This window comes from Epinephelus lanceolatus, chromosome 5, assembly GCF_041903045.1.
Source record: "Epinephelus lanceolatus isolate andai-2023 chromosome 5, ASM4190304v1, whole genome shotgun sequence".
Classification (NCBI taxonomy): Eukaryota; Metazoa; Chordata; class Actinopteri; order Perciformes; family Serranidae; genus Epinephelus; species Epinephelus lanceolatus.
The window spans coordinates 9,199,084-9,216,752 of NC_135738.1; the positions used below are offsets into that span (position 1 = coordinate 9,199,084).

General features: G+C 40.9%; 2 protein-coding genes across 3 annotated transcripts in view; both read left to right on the forward strand.

Annotated features, from left to right (window-relative positions):
• ptprbl (protein tyrosine phosphatase receptor type B, like) overlaps window positions 1-3,926 on the forward strand; it is a 42,122-nt gene extending 38,196 nt beyond the window's left edge. For both annotated transcript variants that reach the window (XM_033635364.2, XM_033635366.2), the window contains 6 exons: window positions 153-287; window positions 371-493; window positions 1,810-1,973; window positions 2,179-2,314; window positions 2,694-2,811; window positions 2,908-3,926. In XM_033635364.2, the coding sequence (XP_033491255.2) occupies window positions 153-287; window positions 371-493; window positions 1,810-1,973; window positions 2,179-2,314; window positions 2,694-2,811; window positions 2,908-2,930 (699 nt within the window). In that variant the 3' untranslated portion in view covers window positions 2,931-3,926. The remainder of the gene's footprint in view (window positions 1-152; window positions 288-370; window positions 494-1,809; window positions 1,974-2,178; window positions 2,315-2,693; window positions 2,812-2,907) is intronic.
• A 2,545-nt stretch (window positions 3,927-6,471) lies between these two features.
• Window positions 6,472-16,690, forward strand: LOC117261649 (fibroblast growth factor receptor substrate 2-like). The gene is made up of 7 exons (XM_033634043.2): window positions 6,472-7,349; window positions 10,808-10,896; window positions 10,989-11,080; window positions 12,731-12,917; window positions 14,403-14,537; window positions 14,674-14,837; window positions 15,219-16,690. The coding sequence occupies exons 3-7, from the start codon at window positions 11,015-11,017 to the stop codon at window positions 16,263-16,265; spliced, it is 1,599 nt and encodes a 532-aa protein (XP_033489934.1). The 5' UTR covers window positions 6,472-7,349; window positions 10,808-10,896; window positions 10,989-11,014; the 3' UTR covers window positions 16,266-16,690.
• The last annotated feature ends 979 nt before the right edge of the window (window positions 16,691-17,669 follow it).

The window sequence follows — 17,669 nt, forward strand, 5'->3', positions numbered from 1 at the left end:
AACAGTCATTCTTCGACTCATCATTTTAAACTCTGTATCTACTTATTGCATCACTTGAAGCTGTTCTCTGTTCTGAGCCACATTTAAACCTATGATGTAGCTTTTCCATCACCTCCGTCAGCTCCGTCAACTGTGTTAATGATGTGTTTCAGGGGAATAACTTCCGGCGGGAGTACATCGCCACGCAGGGTCCTCTGCCGGGAACTAAAGATGATTTCTGGAAGATGGTTTGGGAGCAGAATGTCCACAACATGGTGATGGTCACTCAGTGTGTGGAGAAAGGAAGGGTGAGTGTAAACAGCCCCACCTGTCATCTGTGTGAAGCCTCAGCGGTACTTAACCTGTGCTCCTCTTCCTCACCTGTGTCCAGGTGAAGTGTGACCACTACTGGCCCTTTGATCACGACCCTCTGTACTACGGAGACCTGATCGTCCAGATGTTGTCGGAGTCTGTCCTTCCTGAGTGGACCATACGAGAGTTCAGCATCTGCAGCGTACGTCATGTTCAGTCATCAGTTGTTCCACCAAATTAACTCTGGGTGTTGAACCGGTTCTGTTCAGGACTCTTGGAGCCTTGGTGCTATTTGGCGAGCCAGCCCACGTTTCCACCAGTTTTTGAGAGGAACCATTACCGTAAAACTTCAGTTTGTTGCCCAGGCTGTTATATGCATAAATGGCTTATATTTGGGACAGGCCTTTAATTCTTTTATGCAAAACTGTTGCTCAGCAAAGATCGGGAAATACAATCAGACCGTTTATTTGAACCAGTATGTATATTACTGGTATAAAAGTAAGTATATAACATCAGTTATGTGTTATAACACTTGTTTTATGGCACCCTGCATACCGAAACAACACCACTTTATCCTGCTAAAACAACGCTCACAACTTGCGGCCTAAAGGAATATAAGTAACTTATGGGGTAATCGAGGAATTGACACATATTCTCACTTTATGACAGCTTCAGAGGAAGGGAGTCACCACTTGTTTTTTCGTCATGCTGGACAATGCGAATGACTCACGGTCTTCTCTGGTGCTCATAGTTTCAGTAAAATGAAATCAATGAAGCTAACGATATGTAGCATCTCCATAATGACAAAAGTTTAAACGTTTTTAAGAGTTCCTCATTCTGAAGTTGTTGAAATCTGACACTTGGGCGGTGACTTGCGGCGTCAGAAAAAAGCTGTTCTATAATGTTGATATGATACGCGGCTGGTTGCCATTATAGTTTAACGGCGTCCGGCGGCTTCAGGGAGAAACAAGGCGGGACAAGGACGAAAGTTAAGGTGGCAAAGGTCCCACTGGGGCTGGCGGGAGGGGTGATGGATGGGTCCAACAAACAATGACTCTCACCCAAGAGGGCGGTGTTTGTGTCCTGTAAGATTCTAAAGCCAAACCCTGTTCTTTTTTCCTAAACCTAACAACGTGTTTTTGTTGTTGATGGAAAAGAAAGGTCAAATTTGTGGTGTTGTACTGACTAAGTGCATTTATTTTGAAAGAGACTGTATGTAAATGGTACATTTCCTGTGAAATGGAAGTGTATTTTGAGAGAAGACAATGCATGTAGCGGGCAGAACTTGACACGGTGTCCCAGAACGTCAACAACCAGCACACCCAGGGTACCTTGCACGTCGTGCGTAGACGTGAAAAGTCCATGACCAAGTGACGATATGTGATCTAAACAGCAATCCAGTTTTCTATATCCAAAGAACTTCTATAAAAATTAACTGCTTGGTGACCAAACAAGGCGTTTAACTGAGACAGTGACGTGAAGGATCATTTTAATGCTGTAACCCTCTGTGTGTGTCAGGAGGAGCAGCTAAGCTTCACTCGGCTGGTCCGTCAGTTTCACTACACAGTGTGGCCGGATCACGGCGTCCCAGAGACCACGCAGTCCCTCATCCAGTTCGTCCGGACTGTTCGGGATTACGTCAACAGAAGTCCTGGATCGGGACCGACTGTGGTCCACTGCAGGTACACAACAAGGACTCAAACAGGAACTTCACATGAGTAGGCGACATGACATGTAGAGTCACTTTATTACATCATCTGTTGATCTCGTCCCTGAGACAGAGTCCTGCTCGTTATTCATTATGTGTTACAGTCAGTGTGTTTTAACTGGAGTTTGATATGTGTGTGTGTGTGTGTGTGTGTTTGTGTGTGTGTGTGTGTGTGTCAGTGCTGGAGTGGGTCGTACGGGAACCTTCATCGTTCTGGATCGAGTTCTGCAGCAGCTGGACACCAAGGACACGGTGGATATCTACGGCGCTGTCTTTGACCTGAGACTTCACCGATCACACATGGTGCAGACGGAGGTAGGACAGCGCTGTCAGCAAAGGATTATGGGAGTTTTAGTGTGTGTGTTTACAGTGATAAAACTCAAATATGTGTGGACTACAGTACACATATTTAATTTAATTTAATTAAATTTAATTTTATTTCATTTTATCTTTTTTAATTAAATTTATTTTATTTAATTTATTTTTATTTAATTTAATTTAATTTAATTTAATTTTATTTTATCTTATTTCATTTTATTTTATTTCATTTTATTTTATTATGGAGTCATTTCCGCCATTCCATCATTCCCTTGATACAAGTTAATGTGACATAGTTTCTCCTCCACCCCCTCGGTGTCGGTATGTGTACCTCCATCAGTGTTAATGTGACATAGTTTCTCCTCCACCTCCTCAGGGTCAGTATGCGTACCTCCATCAGTGTGTTCGTGACGTCATCAGAGCCAGGAAGCTCCGCAGTGAGCAGGAGAACCTCTGCCCCATCTATGAAAATGTGAACTACAGCTCCCAAAGAGGTGAGTGACCATCAGACTCCACCTGCAGCTCACCTAGAGACATTAGAGTTAAAATAACTCATATATATAAATAAACAAATTGATCTTCTTCCACAGAGACGCTGTGCACCAGACGTTAAAGATTGTACTGACTACTGATCAATATGTTTGACTACTGATCAATATGTTGAGCACTACTGGGAAACCCAATTTCTATTTTTATATCAGTGTTTTATATTTGAAACATCAGATGTTTCCAAACAGAGTAAAACTTTATTTATGTAACATGCAGGATTAATATCAACAGAACTGTACATATACTTTATATCTGTGTGTATTTGTATATATTTTAAATATATATATGATATATTTCTATATCTGCTGCTTTTTAAATTATGTATCGTCTTTGTGTTTTATGAGCTTTAATATTTGCACATTGCAGTTATCATAGAGAACATCACAAGCTTCTGTAAACTCTGTTTGACATTGAAGGCCTGCTGTGGTTTTCTGATTCATGATGATGATGATGCATCATGCTGAATCAGCAGCTAATCTTTTTTAATATATGATGATAAGTGATTGATGATGAATGAATGAGTCAGTGAAGGGGCGGACAGACTGTTCAGGGTCTGCTGTGGCTTCTTCTCATGATCCATCCATGTCATGATGTCCTCTGTGACAGTAAATATTCATGAGCACATGTGCAGGTTTTATTTATTGACAGTTAAACACTCTGAAAGTGTTTTTGTTTATTAGATTTAATTGACAACAAATTGATTCACATGTTGTTTTTAACTGCACTCTAAATCAGTGAGAAAAGCAGAAACGTGTCATGTAAAATACCCCAAACTGAAACATTTACACTGAAACATTTAACTACACACAAAAGCTTTACATCTGTCACTTTTAAAAAGAAGCTAAAACGAAAATGTTCTTTTAAATATTCAAGAAGTGCATTAATTTTGTAGTGTTGATTCGGCAGGGTCAAGAGAAATGTGTGTTTTAATCATAAATGTATGTAAGATATCATTTTAAATGTGCATAATGTATTTTATTTTTTACCACTTTAACTGTATTTTATTTTGTAAGAACATGCTGTGTGTGAGAGCGGTTAATTAAACACCAAAGAAGAAGTAGACATATGTTATTTCTCTCATTATTTATCCGTAATGACACATAGCTGCTCTGACGGTCACATTTATTATATTTTATGGTGGAATCTACACTCCAGAAAATAATCCGCTGGTTCAACTTTAAAAAATTAAGGCAACAATTTGCATGCACTTTTTAAAGCAGTTCCAACTCTAACTGACAAACTAATTTACTTCAACCTCGAAAAATGTTGTAGTGAAAAGTTGTGGCAATTTTTAATGGTCAAACTATTTTATTTAAGATGATCTAATTTATTTTAATTCCTTTCTATTTAAAAATGTCAAACATGTTTTCGACTGACTGAAACAGTAATTATTTATGCTGAAAACGTCTTTATTTTAAGCATCCACCAACCCTATGGTTTATTTTTTAGAGTGTAACTAAGTACATTTACTCAAGTACAGCTTAAAGGTACTTGTGTTTTACTTAAAGCGATAGTGCACCCAAAAATGAAAATTCAGCCATTATCTACTCACCCATATGCCGAGGGAGGCTCAGGTGAAGTTTCAGAGTCCTCACATCACTTGCAGAGATCCCAGGGGAGAGGGGGTAGCAGCACAACTCCACCTAATGGAGGCTGACGGCGCCCCAGATTCAAACGTCCGAAAACACATAATTGAAACCACAAAATATCTCCATACTGCTCGTCCGTAGTGATCCAAGTGTCCTGAAGCCCCAACATAAGGCTAAAAACAGAGTTCAAATGATGTTCTTCCAAACAACTTTTTATGTCGGGGCTTCAGGACACTTGGATCACTACGGACGAGCAGTATGGAGATATTTTGTGGTTTCAATTATGTGTTTTCGGACGTTTGAATCTGGGGCGCCGTCAGCCTCCATTAGGTGGAGTTGTGTTGCTACCCCCTCTCCCCTTGGATCTCTGCAAGTGATGTGAGGACTCTATAACTTCACCTGAGCCTCCCTCGGCATATGGGTGAGTAGATAATGGCTGAATTTTCATTTTTGGGTGCACTGTCCCTTTAAGTATTTCCATATTATGTTACTTTAAACTTCCACACCATCTCAGGGTTGAATATTATATTAATGTTATAATATTATTACTTCCTGTCCAGTGAAAACCACGTATCTCCAGATGCACTGATGTTGAAATGTTTGTTATGAACAGAAGGATGAAGTGTTCCTCTGTGTGTTGAAAAAATAGTCCTCCTTCTTAAGCTAAATAATCTCTATAAACCCTCTTGGATCAGCTGGAAAATGTATCGTCACAGAGCTGAAAACAGCCTGCAGTAATATTAATCCAGGAACATCAGATATAACAGCAAAACACTGACAGTGTGGAACAGATTACTAAAATGTACATACTTTTACTTTAACTACTGTAAGTTGCTGATTATTTATACTTTTACTTCAGTGAGGTTTTAAATGCAGGACTTTTAATTGTAGTGGAGTATTTCCACAGAGTGGCATTACTACTTTTACAGCAGTAAATGATCTGAGTACTTTAGATATGCAATAATAATAAAAAAGAGATGACTCTCTGTTAGTCACTCTTTTTATTTGATAAAACATAAGAACATGCAAATAGAATAATAAGAAAAGAGCCTGGGGTTTATCACACCAAACAAAAATACTATAAAACAGAAAGATATTAAGTGTCTCGGTTGCTTTTTTGTTCGTTGAATTAGAAAGTAGTTAGAGCTCAACGTCCTTCAGGATAAATACAAAATATTTTTTTTATTGCTAAATTCACATTTATTGATAAAAATAATGTCAGAATCACTATCAAATTTATTATAAACTAAATATTTGTACGTAATTTTGACCATATATTTCCATAACATATCTTACGTCAGACTAGTGGAAAGAAAATGTCCAGAACACATATTTATGTTCAGATTTCTATAGTGGAAATGTATTGAAAAACACATTATTGACTAGATAATGCCTCATTGGAATATGTAAACATAACATTTCAGAGATCTTGTAACATAGAAAATAATTGTCTTAGTGTAAGTAATCAACTAGGGAAGTTTCATGGTGATATCTATTAGTTAAAATTTGTACCCTAATGTCTTCTGTCTAAAAATACAATGCAATACCTATCTTTAAAGGTCATTTTCTCAAAGTGAACAACAAAGTACTAAATATATGGCAAAATGTACATCATATAAAGTTATATTTAAACATTTATTCATGTAATATTTAAACATTAACATTTCAGCAAACTTTTAATATAAAAATAGTTGTCTCACTATAACTCAACTTAGCTTCATGTATATAACACTCTTCATACAAACATGTAGCTCTAAGTGCTTCACAAAGCAAAACTGAAATAGTTGTTTGTTTTATCCTTTAAATTGTCTGTATCATTACAGTTTTGCCATGTGAAGCATTTTGAGATGCATGTTTGTATGAAAGATGCTATTTGAATTAAGTTAAGGAAAAAACCTCTAATTAAAAGTTTATAGAATAAAAATAAATATATAAATAAATAGATAAATAAAAAATAACGGCAGGGATAAGATAAGGTAAAAACCAATGATTAAACTTTAAATGAAGACTGTAATTCACCTCAAAATTAAAAAAAACAGATTAAAAAGGTTTAATCGGTTTTACTTTTAAAAAATACTGAAAGAGCTTGCCATTTCAATATCTTTACCGTCTTTACTCTAAGTTCATTGTGCAATGTATTAGTTAAAAATGTTTCCCTATTCACCTGCAGTGTCTCCAAATTTTGGTGGAGAAAGGGTTTAATCTATAAAGCACTTTGGGTATGAAATGTGCTATGTAAATACATTTGCCTTGCCTTGGCTGTAAGAAACTAAATAGCATATTTTCCTACAGTAATGTAAAGTTGAGCTGAAGTGAATATTGATGAGAAAAGGAGCAGTTGGTGTTTATGTGTTTGGTAAGTGTTGTGAGTCACCCCTGTGTAATAATAATAAAGAAGAGTAATTATGTATATTTCCAGATGTTAGTCACTCATTATGAAGTCTCTGCTGGGAGAGGCCCGGCTGTCCCAAACCACAGGACCCGCGCATGCGCAGAGCTGCGGCTCTCCACCACATTGAACTCTCGGAAGTTTAGCCAAGTTGATTTAGCCCAACAGGCTAGCAGCAGAAAACACGGTCCGACCGCACAAAACTTGGTTTTCCCCGAGAAAAAAGTGCTTTTGGACGGAACCTCTTCCCCCGCAGTGAACCCCGGAGTACTACCGATGGATTTAAACCGTTTGTCGTCGTTTAATCTGCGCGAACAGGAGCGTTAGACCCGTCTGAAAGAAGTTGTGATTGTTTTTTTGGCGCTCTAGCAGCGCAGAGGAAAGATGGAGGATCTGCTGGTGTAGCAGCGGGCTAACGCTAGCTGGTTGTTGGTTTACTGGAGCTGCCTCACCACTGAGTGGATGTCCGGAAAGTTTGGAGGCTGTAATCCGACGCACTGACGGTGTAAGTATGTCTCTGTTAAATGTTACAGATTCACAGTAGGAGCAAGGCCAAGGAGCGGAATGCGTTGGTGTGTTGTCGGGACGCTAACTGTAGTTAGCCTCGGAGCTAATTAGGTAACTGAAATCAGTGTTAGCTTATTGAACCAGCAGAGAGGTCAGTTAGCTTTGTGCTAACTAGCTGCCATTACACTATCATCACTCTCCGGCTAATTACTAACTTATTCAGACTGGAGCTGATGTTAACGTAAAGTTACACCAACTTATAGTTAGTTAGCTAGTTAATTAGCAGGGTGACTAAGTTAGTTACGGGCAACCCAGCTGCTGCTCGTGGGATCTGTTTATTCGGCTGGTAAACACCCAGACACGGTTAACTGGGAACACTGGGAACTCACAGTGTGTATGGACCTTTAACAGAAAGTGATAGTGAACATTTAACACTGTCCCATTGTATCCCACTCACACTTCATTAAACCTGAAATCACAGGCAGGCCTCTAACTAATGACTGTTTTCATTGTTTACTAAGTTTATGAATTAACTTTTCTGTAATTCATTTTAAAACAGATTCAACTTTATTTCACTGAACAGAGTACAGGAACTGACTGAGACACCGTAATGCAGATTAGCCTCTAACCAGAAGTGTATAAATCAGTAATGTGCAGAGTAATATACAACTGTGTTGTGGTTATATAAATAATAAATAGTACAGGGTAGATATGAACATGCTAGACATATACATTGCAAGCAGCATGAGCAGCGTTTGATATATACACTGGGATATGTGCAGCTGATACAGTGGGCAATGACAATGCAAGTATAAATATATATAGAACAGTGCAAAGTGAAATATAGTCTGTGTCTGAATTAATGACACAAGTCAGCAAAGGTCAAAGTAATGTTTGTTTGTTCTGTGCAAAAGTCAAAAACTCTAAAACATCCGATAAAACAAAACAACAATCTAATATTTCAGAAGCTTTAAATAATAAATTGTGTGTTTTTTAGTTGTGGAATATTTTCATAATAATTTAACCTAAAGTATATAAATGTTAGTCAAACACAAATGAATGAGCATAAATACTAAACGTCTTCTGGTGTCAGAGTTTCTGTTTTATTTCACAATAAACTGGACATTTTGGATTTTTGGACTGACATGTCAGAGTGAATTATACCTTTAAAAACTGAGCACAGCTGCAGTCAGTGACTATTTTCATTGAGGAATAATCTCTGATAATTGATTTCTTCATCAAATGATAAACTGATCACTGTTTAAGATGTCAGAAAAGTGAGTCCTACTATAAAATGTTGTAATCTAGTGAAATGTCATTCACAGTCCCCCAGGGTCAGAGTGACATTGTCATGTTTAAAACCCAGATATATTCAGTTTATTGCGAAATATAATGAATGTTTACACATTTAAGATTCTGGATACAGTGAGCATTTCAGCATAATGACTGAAACTGTTAATTCATTATAGAAATAACTGATTTTAATTTTCTGTGGATTGACTAACAGCTCTGGTCTTCACTCTTTACACACACACTGAAACAGTTAGTTAATTAAAAAAATAGTTGGTTGATAGATAATTAACTGAAACTGTTTTGATCAATCATTTGTCATTTTTAAGGAAAAACATGAAAAACACTTGCAATGATTTGGTTTTATTTCTTTGATAGCGAGTCAAGTTTGGGACTTTAAGTTGACCAAAACAAAAAAAAAATAAACAGAAGTCGGCATAAAGAATATGAACCCTTTTAAAATATTAATTGAAATAATAGGTATATGATAATTTCATGACAATTAGAATAATATTGATATACACTGGAGACTTGGGACAGAACCTTATTTTTTATATATATATTTTTTACTCTTAATTTATGCTGGGATAATGTATTTTAAAAGATCAAAGTCTTGACTATTAATCCCTGTGATGATTTTATTTGTTCTTAAACAGCATTTTTTTGCAGCTGAAAACATGAATTTTATCAACTCTGTCAGACACACAAAAAGTCATGGCATCATATTATAAAATATGAAGGAAATGTTTATTAATTGTTGTTAAATACAACATAATCAAATGTTTGAAATCTTTTTATTAAGAAAATAAATACCAATATTGTAATTTGGCTTTGCAATAAACAACATACACTATTGAAACTTTTTACAGATCATCACGAACATTTATTTAATGATTGAACTCGGTTGATGTCTTAAAAAACATAAAGTAGTACACAAAAAAAACCCTGGAATAACACAGAAAGCCATTTTTGACCATGAATCTTCTCTCCTTTTTTTGGATTATTTAAGATTTTTACAGAAATCAGCTGTTACGTAGACAACTAAAAAAAATTTGAGAAGATGGGAGACTGTAACCAACCTGACAAACTTTCAAACAAAATCCCAGTAACTGTGAAAGACCTATTTCCCTCTGTCAGAATTCAACAGACACCATCAGTTAGAACCAGGAATGAGACAAAATACTGAAATTTTACATCTGTCAGCGTGGATGTCAGAGGTAATATCTGACGGAGTTGATGAAAAGTTATATATTTATTAATTTCACAGCAGCCATAGTGAGTAGCCTTTTTTTTAAGTTGCTAAGAGTTCTCCTAATGCAAATGACAATACTCATTTTTACCACAGTTCTTATTTAGTTTTGATTTAGAGGGGCTTACTAAGGTTAAGACACACCCGATAGCAATGCTATTTAATTAATTTATCAAAAAGTAGAAAGTTTACCAGGACTTGAGCAGCAGTCCCACCTTTTTGGAAACCAGGAAGTGAGACAGGAGTCCACAGGCTATAGCTCACCCTTTTTATGCCTGATTAAATGATGTATTCGTAGAAATCTGAGAGTTGACAAAAATCTGGGACACATCTTTAAAGGGCCAATATTTTCATAAAAAATACCGGGCGGGTTGAGAAATAAGGTGGAAGCACCGCTCAGTGCCACAGAGCTCTGTCGGCTTCCCAGCAAGTCGAAACAGTTGCTACAGTGCAGACAGTTTGGGTCTATCTGGTTTGTTTTCTATTCTGTTTTATTTTAGAAACAGGCTAGTGTCACTGATGTTTGTAAATTACATACTTAATCCACATATTTGTCAGTTGTGTCTTAACAGAGAGTGAAAGAGACAAGCAGACACACATATATGCACACACAAGGGAGCAGGCAGACTGACTGACAGACTTAGGTTTATGTGTGATTAGAAAAGAGCAGTGGAGAAGAATCGCTTGTTGACTGCAGCTTGATAAAGAAATTACAGTTTTGTTTTTAGCCCACAGAAAGATTAAAGTACGGATAAAAGGTAGGGTTGGGTGCCAGTACAGAATTCATTGTGCTAGTACTGGTATCACTTCAGATGTGAGCAGTACGCAGCCCTATTGACTGACAGTTTCAGGTGTGATATGAACTCGATGTAGCTCATGACTGACGATGTCACCTCTGATGTTTTCTGTCTGTGCAGAGCTGCTGTTCATGTTTACAGATAAACTTAAGCATGAGAGTCCCTCGGGCTCTGAGGATGGAACCAGGGCTACTGGAGGCAGGATCTAGGTGAGGACACCTCAACAGAAATGTCTCTTCAATATCACAGTGTTGTTGTTGTTGTTGTTATGTTTTTTAAACGTGTGTTTGTTGTTTCCCAGAAATCAGATGGTGCTCTGAAGAAGCCATGGGTAGCTGTTTAAGCTGTCCAGAGAAAGAGTCAATTCCAGATAATCATCAAAGTAAATTCAAGGTGAGTTCATGCCTCTGCAGGATCCTCAGAGTCAGTCAGCATACACCCACATTATTCACCGTCACAGTCAGTTGGTGCACATTCTGGATTACTCAATATCACAGTCGCAGTCTGTACACATCCTGGATCATTTACATCACAGTCACAGTCTGTACACATCCTGGATCATTTACATCACAGTCACAGTCTGTACACATCCTGGATTATTTACCATCACAGTGAATAATCCAAGGTGTGTATTATCACAGTCGGCATACACCCTGGATTATTCTGTCGTGGCCTGATGATCTGTACCTGCCTCTGACTGTTTGTTGCTGCAGTTGTTGTGTACCTGCTTCTGACTGTATATATGTTGTGTACTTGTCTTTGACTGTGTTGTTGTGCACTTGTCTTTGACTGTGTGTTGTTGTTGTGCACACACTCTGACTGTGTGATGTTATTGTTGTGTACCTTTGACTGTATGTTGTTGGCGGTGTGTACCTTCCCCTGACTGTGTGCGTTTGTTGTGTACCTGCCTCCGACTGTGTGTTGTTGTTGTTGTTTACTTGTCTCTGAGTGTATGTTGGTGGTGGTGTGTATATTCCCCTGACTGTGTGGTGTTGTTGTTGTGTACATGCCTCTGACTGTATGTTGTTGTTGTTTACTTGTCTCTGACTCTGTGTTGATGTTGTTGTTGGCGGTGTATACATTCCCCTGACTGTTAATTTGTTTTGTACCTGCCTCTGACTGTGTATTTTTATTATTGTTGTTGTTTTCTTGTCTCTGACTCTGTGTTGTTGTTGGTCGTGGTAGTGGTGTGTATCTTTCTCTGACAGTATGTTGTTGTTGTTGTTGTTGTTGTTGTGTACCTGTCTCTGACTGTGTTGTTGTTGTTGTTTACCTGCCTCTGTGTGTTGTTGTTGTTGTCGTTGTTGTGTACCTGTCTCTGACTGTGTTGTTGTTGTTGTTGTTGTGTACCTCCCTCTGACTGTGTGATGTTGTTGTGTACCTGCCTCTGTCTGTCTGTGTGTTGTTGTTGTTGTTGTTGTGTACCTGTCTCTGACTGTGTTGTTGTGTACCTGCCTCTGTCTGTGTGGTGTTGTTGTTGTTGTTGTTGTGTACCTGCCTCTGTCTGTGTGGTGGTGGTGTTGTTGTTGTTGTTGTTGTTGTTGTTGTTGTTGTTGTTGTTGTGTACCTGTCTCTGACTGTGTTGTTGTGTACCTGCCTCTGTCTGTGTTGTTGTTGTTGTGTACCTGTCTCTGACTGTGTTGTTGTTGTAGTGTACCTGTCTCTGACTGTGTTGTTGTTGTTGTTGTGTACCTCCCTCTGACTGTGTGATGTTGTTGTTGTTGTTGTTGTTGTTGTGTACCTCCCTCTGACTGTGTGTTGTTGTTGTTGTGTACCTGCCTCCAACTGTGGTGGTGTTGTTGTGGTGTACCTGCCTCTGACTGTGTGTTGTGGTGTACCTGCCTCTGACTGTGTGTAGCTGTTGTTGTTTACATGGCTCTGTCTGTGTGTTGTTGTGTACATGTCTCTGACTGTGTGTTGTTGTTGTTGTTGTGTACCTGCCTCTGACTGCGTGTAGCTGTTGTTGTTTACATGTCTCTGACTGTGTGTTGCTCTTGTAGTTACCTGCCTTTGACTGTGTCTCATTGTATTTTACCTGTATAGGTGATAAACGTGGACGACGATGGGAACGAGTTGGGCTCAGGTGTGATGGAGCTAACCGATGCTGAGCTCGTCCTCCACACCCATCGCCGTGATGATGTCCGGTGGCCTTACCTGTGCTTACGGCGCTATGGCTATGACTCAAACCTGTTCTCATTTGAGAGCGGCCGCCGCTGCCAGACGGGTCAAGGTACGTGTCACATGACACTCGATAAAACTGTCTGGTTGAGTTTCACTTTCACTACGCCTGGCGTTCTGCTGCATCATCTGTGTCCAGGGGTCTGTTCCAGAAAGCAGGTGTAGTTAACTCTGAGTCTGATCCTGAACTCTGAGTCGATGAACCCTGCGATTGGCAAATTGAGTGTTTTCGGTTCCAAAACAGCTGACCAGAGTCAGTTCAATCAGCTCTAAGATGTTCACTCTGGGTTAAGCTCATTTGCGGTGAATGAGAAAAGCCATCATCAATCACATATTACGATTCACCATGGCAACAGCTCAGTAATAGGCCGGGCCTTAATTTTAATCCAATGGGTGTTGAGATGATAATAATTAGGATGGTGAGCTACGTCACCAGAGCTCGTCAGGATTATTTTAAGGCCTATATGTGGACCGTGCACATTTATCTTTAAGAAAATAGTCAGAGCAGGAAAATGTGTCAATAAGTTAACACAGTTTTATGACTTGATGCTGAAATTGTCCTGAGTAACAAATCAATATCCAGCCAGGATTTTGATTGTGACATACAGTAAACAGTGCTTTGATTTGGACTGAATCAATGAGGAAATAAAACAGTGTCTGGTTCTGTCAGAGAGAGGAGACGGACAGAAACTCAGGGTTTGTTGAAGAAAACCTGCTAGTTGTTGTAATGTTCACGTAGTACCACAGTAACTGACCCAGAGTTAAAGTTACCCCTCTTTGTGAAACGGAAAGTTCCCAGAGTTCCCCTCATCTCAGGGTTAACTTAATTAGAGTTTTTACTAAACCCGCTTTGATCCACACTTTGATACCGACTGAATCAATGAGCATCTTGCTGCTCCAGTGTGTGATTTTAGACAGCATGCTAGCATCTCAGAGACAAAAGAGGCATGACAGGTGTGACACGTAACTGTCAGCTTCTAGAGTCATGTGTTAAGTGTGCGTGGGCAGCTCTTTATAAACATTAATAATGGCATAACAATCACTAACCGTCCCTGTTATATGGCAACAATCTCATGCTCTGCTCGGAGGGTAAGGAGCTCCCTTACCTCATTGTTTTCCCAATTTCGGCTGCTGTTCATCTTTGAGTTATCTGCTAACTGCCACCAGCTGCTTTTTAAATCTCCTGCAGTGGGTCACACATAACATGTTGTCAATACATCACACCCTTGCTGCCCATGATCACGTCCTGCTGGCTGTCCCTTTTACACAGATGTTGCTTTAGTGCTGTTACTACCTCCATTGCTGGCTTTAAGGCGAGACAACTCTGTCCCCCCATCCCACGATTATACTCCTTATACAGGACAGTGACATGGCATAACGATGCCATATTCCCGCCTTGAACCGACTGTGTAAAAGGGGCTCAAGTTACTTCTCTTACTGGAACTGAAAACTCAGAGTTTTCACTAACCTGCTCTCCCAGACAGGCTGAACAACATGAACACAAACAGACAGCTGAGTTTTATTTCTGTGTTTTCAGGTATTTTTGCCTTCAAATGTTCTCGAGCTGAAGAGATCTTCAACATGCTGCAGGAGGTGATGCACAGCCACAGCATCAGCGTGGTAGAGGAGGCGGTGCTGGAGCCCAACCACCAGGCAGCACACACTCCTGCAGGTAAACATACACACACACACACACACACACACACACACACCCTTTACATGAGGCATCCTGAAATTACTTTACAGTCATTAAATTGCACGTATCTCCATGTGTGTCTGTTTGTGCGTGCGTGTGTGTGTGTGGTCAGCTCTGGGTTACTCTGTGCCCACGGTGCCTAACGGTGTGACCAGGATCCCGTCTGTGGGTGAGGCACCGTCTCACCCCTCCACCCGTCACCCATCTGTGGCCAGCACCCGTCTGCCCTCTGTGGGAGAGGAGTCCACTCACCCTCTGCTGGTGGCTGATGAAGCAGTGAGTCACACACACTTCCTGTTCGCCATATTAATACTGATCATTACTAATCATCCAGACAAGAAGTGTTTGGTCTGTTGGATCAGATTTAACAGGTTGATATCTTTTATCAGCTGACTCCAGTCTGTAAGGTTAAACCACAGATGAAGAAACATAATCAGTACTTGGATGTGTTTATTTATTTAACAACAAAACTATAGCTTTTCAAAATAAAATACATAGATTTAGATGAGACAGTAACATTACTCTGAAAAATTAGTAACGGTAAATAATGTACTTCTATTGAAACAAAGAACAAATATCAAGGTGAATGTCTCATCTAATGATCTAATGATGCTCTCATAATGATGTAATGACCCCGCTGTGGTTTCCTCCGTGCAGGTTCACACCTACGTGAACACCACGGGGCTCCTGGAGGACCAGCCCAGCCCTCTAACTGTCACCACCCCTCTGGAGAGTCCCACCTCTCCTCAGTCTCAGTGTCCTCCGACCCCTCCGCCTCCTCCAAGGGTCCGCACCGAGCCGCCGGCCCCGCCTGCTCAGCCGGAGCCCCAGGTGCTGCTGGAGCCTCAGGGGGTTCGCTTCGTGCTGGGCCCCACCCCTGTTCAGAGGCAGCTGATGGAGAAGGAGAAAAGACAGCAGGAGGCCAAGGAGGCCGAGGAGCCCCGAGACACTAACGGCCACACCGAGGCCCCCGCCGAGGCTGAGCCGGCCCCCCAGCTCTCCAACGGCTCCTCCTCCAATCCCTCCACAGCTCCTCGCCGCCACCGCCCGCCCCCCCTCACCCCCGACCTGCAGAATGTCAACAACTCGGCCCAGCGGCGCACCGCCCTGCTGGACTACGAGAACCTGCCGGCACTGCCGCCGGTGTGGGAGGCAAGGAAGCCGAGCTCGGAGGAGGAGGAGAACGGCTGCAGCGGCCTTAAAACGCCATCGCTCAATGGCTACAATCACCACCCCCACCATGGCCTGCTGCACCACTCCTACTCCCACCCTCTGTCCGCTGCCCTTGAGTCTTCACACAACTACGTCAACACAGAGAATGTGACGGCGCCGCTCAGTGCCCACCGGCCTGAAACGGCACGGCGCCGCACAGATGGACCGACCATCTTCAACTTCGACTTCCGCCGGCCGCCGCTACCGGGTCACCCAGAGCCGCCCAAAACGCTCAACTACATCGAGGTGGAGATGGACAACAGTGCGGGGAACAAGGGTGCTTCAGATGGCAGCAACCCCCACACGCCCCGCACCCCCACCTCCCCGCTGCCCCCCACTACCCCCACCCGCCGCACCGAGCTCTACGCCCTTATCGACATCGAGCGCACTGCCGCCATGTCCAACCTGCAGAAGGCCCGGCCGCGAGACGACGGCACGTCACGCAAGACGCGACACAACAGCACGGAGCTGCCCACCAAAAGCACTGCGTGACACGCACCTTCCACTTCCTGTTAACCATTTGTGTTGTTTGATAAGACGGACGGAGCTTCTTTATATTCCCACAAGGAGACAGTGACAGACTCCACCAAGTCTTACATGACTTAATGACTTCCTGTGCGGCCACCTTCGCAAGTGGGCTGTCACAAATGAACCTAGGTACTTGCCATATAGCGGTTTCTTCCTACGGTGATGTAATACCTCTGTTGGGTTGATGTTAATGAGACTGGACTGCATTCCTCTCCTTATATGGTACAAATCAGTATTACTGAACAAAGCATTCCATTTAGCCTTTTTATATGATTCACTACATGCTGCTGTAATTCAGTATCTAAGGATGACATGGTACACCACATTATGTTTCTGAATATGTACAGTAGATTCTGGCACAATAAATGTCTGTTCTGTTTTTATTTGTACTCGTGGAGAAGAGGCTCAGGTCATCATTCACTTCAGTGATCAGACACACACGTCACAACAACACGTATCCAGAATCTCAGCATTGCATTGTTAACTTTTCAGATTAGTCAGATATATTGAGTAATAGGGCTGGGTTAAAATAATCGATTCATTCATTTCAAACTGATAATTTGAATGATCCGGATTCTTAAAATCTGAGCTCGATCTTCTAAAATATTTTTAAACCAGTCCTAGAGCTGAAATAGTAAAAGACTTCAGTATTGGTCGATGATACCGGTTCTTTTATCTGTACTTTTGAATGTTTTTGTGTAATTTATTATCACACTGCAGCCTCTCCCCTGCTCTCTCGTCCCTTTTCGACAGTCATGGCCTGGCTTGGTTTGGCTTGGCTCGGTTTGGGTTGGTTTGGTTTGGGCTGTCAGCCCAGCACAACAGGGATTTGCATTTCCATTACAACATGGCTACCTCCTTGAAGGTGTGTCTTTAACTGATGACGGCTGACGTTTTAAAGCAGCAGGCTGATCCACAGCTAAAGTCCCCTGTTATTTTTGCTACATGTGTTTTTCCACAGCAGGGCAGGTAAAAGAAGTTTACCTGTTGGAGGTGAGCTGTTTGCAGAGGTGCAGTAAGAGCCTGTTGTCTGAAGCTCTTCCTCAACATCTCACTGTGGCTGTTTCTGATCATACTCTTCCTCCCTGCTGTATTATTAGACTTGTCTTTATTGAAAAGAAGCTGCTAACAAAGTTTTGCTTATTCAGTAATAACACATTTCATTTCCTATAGATTCTTCACAATAAAAGCCCCACATTATTTTGTTATGTAAAAACTTTTATCGTGAAGCAGCAAAATAAGGAGATGTTGAGCTTTCCAGCAGCAACTTCACACATCTTCTAATATGTCTGAAAGGGAACATGAAACAGTAAAATAAAGCAGATATCTAAAGGAAAAACAGGACGCAGGAGAGAAACTAAACTCCAA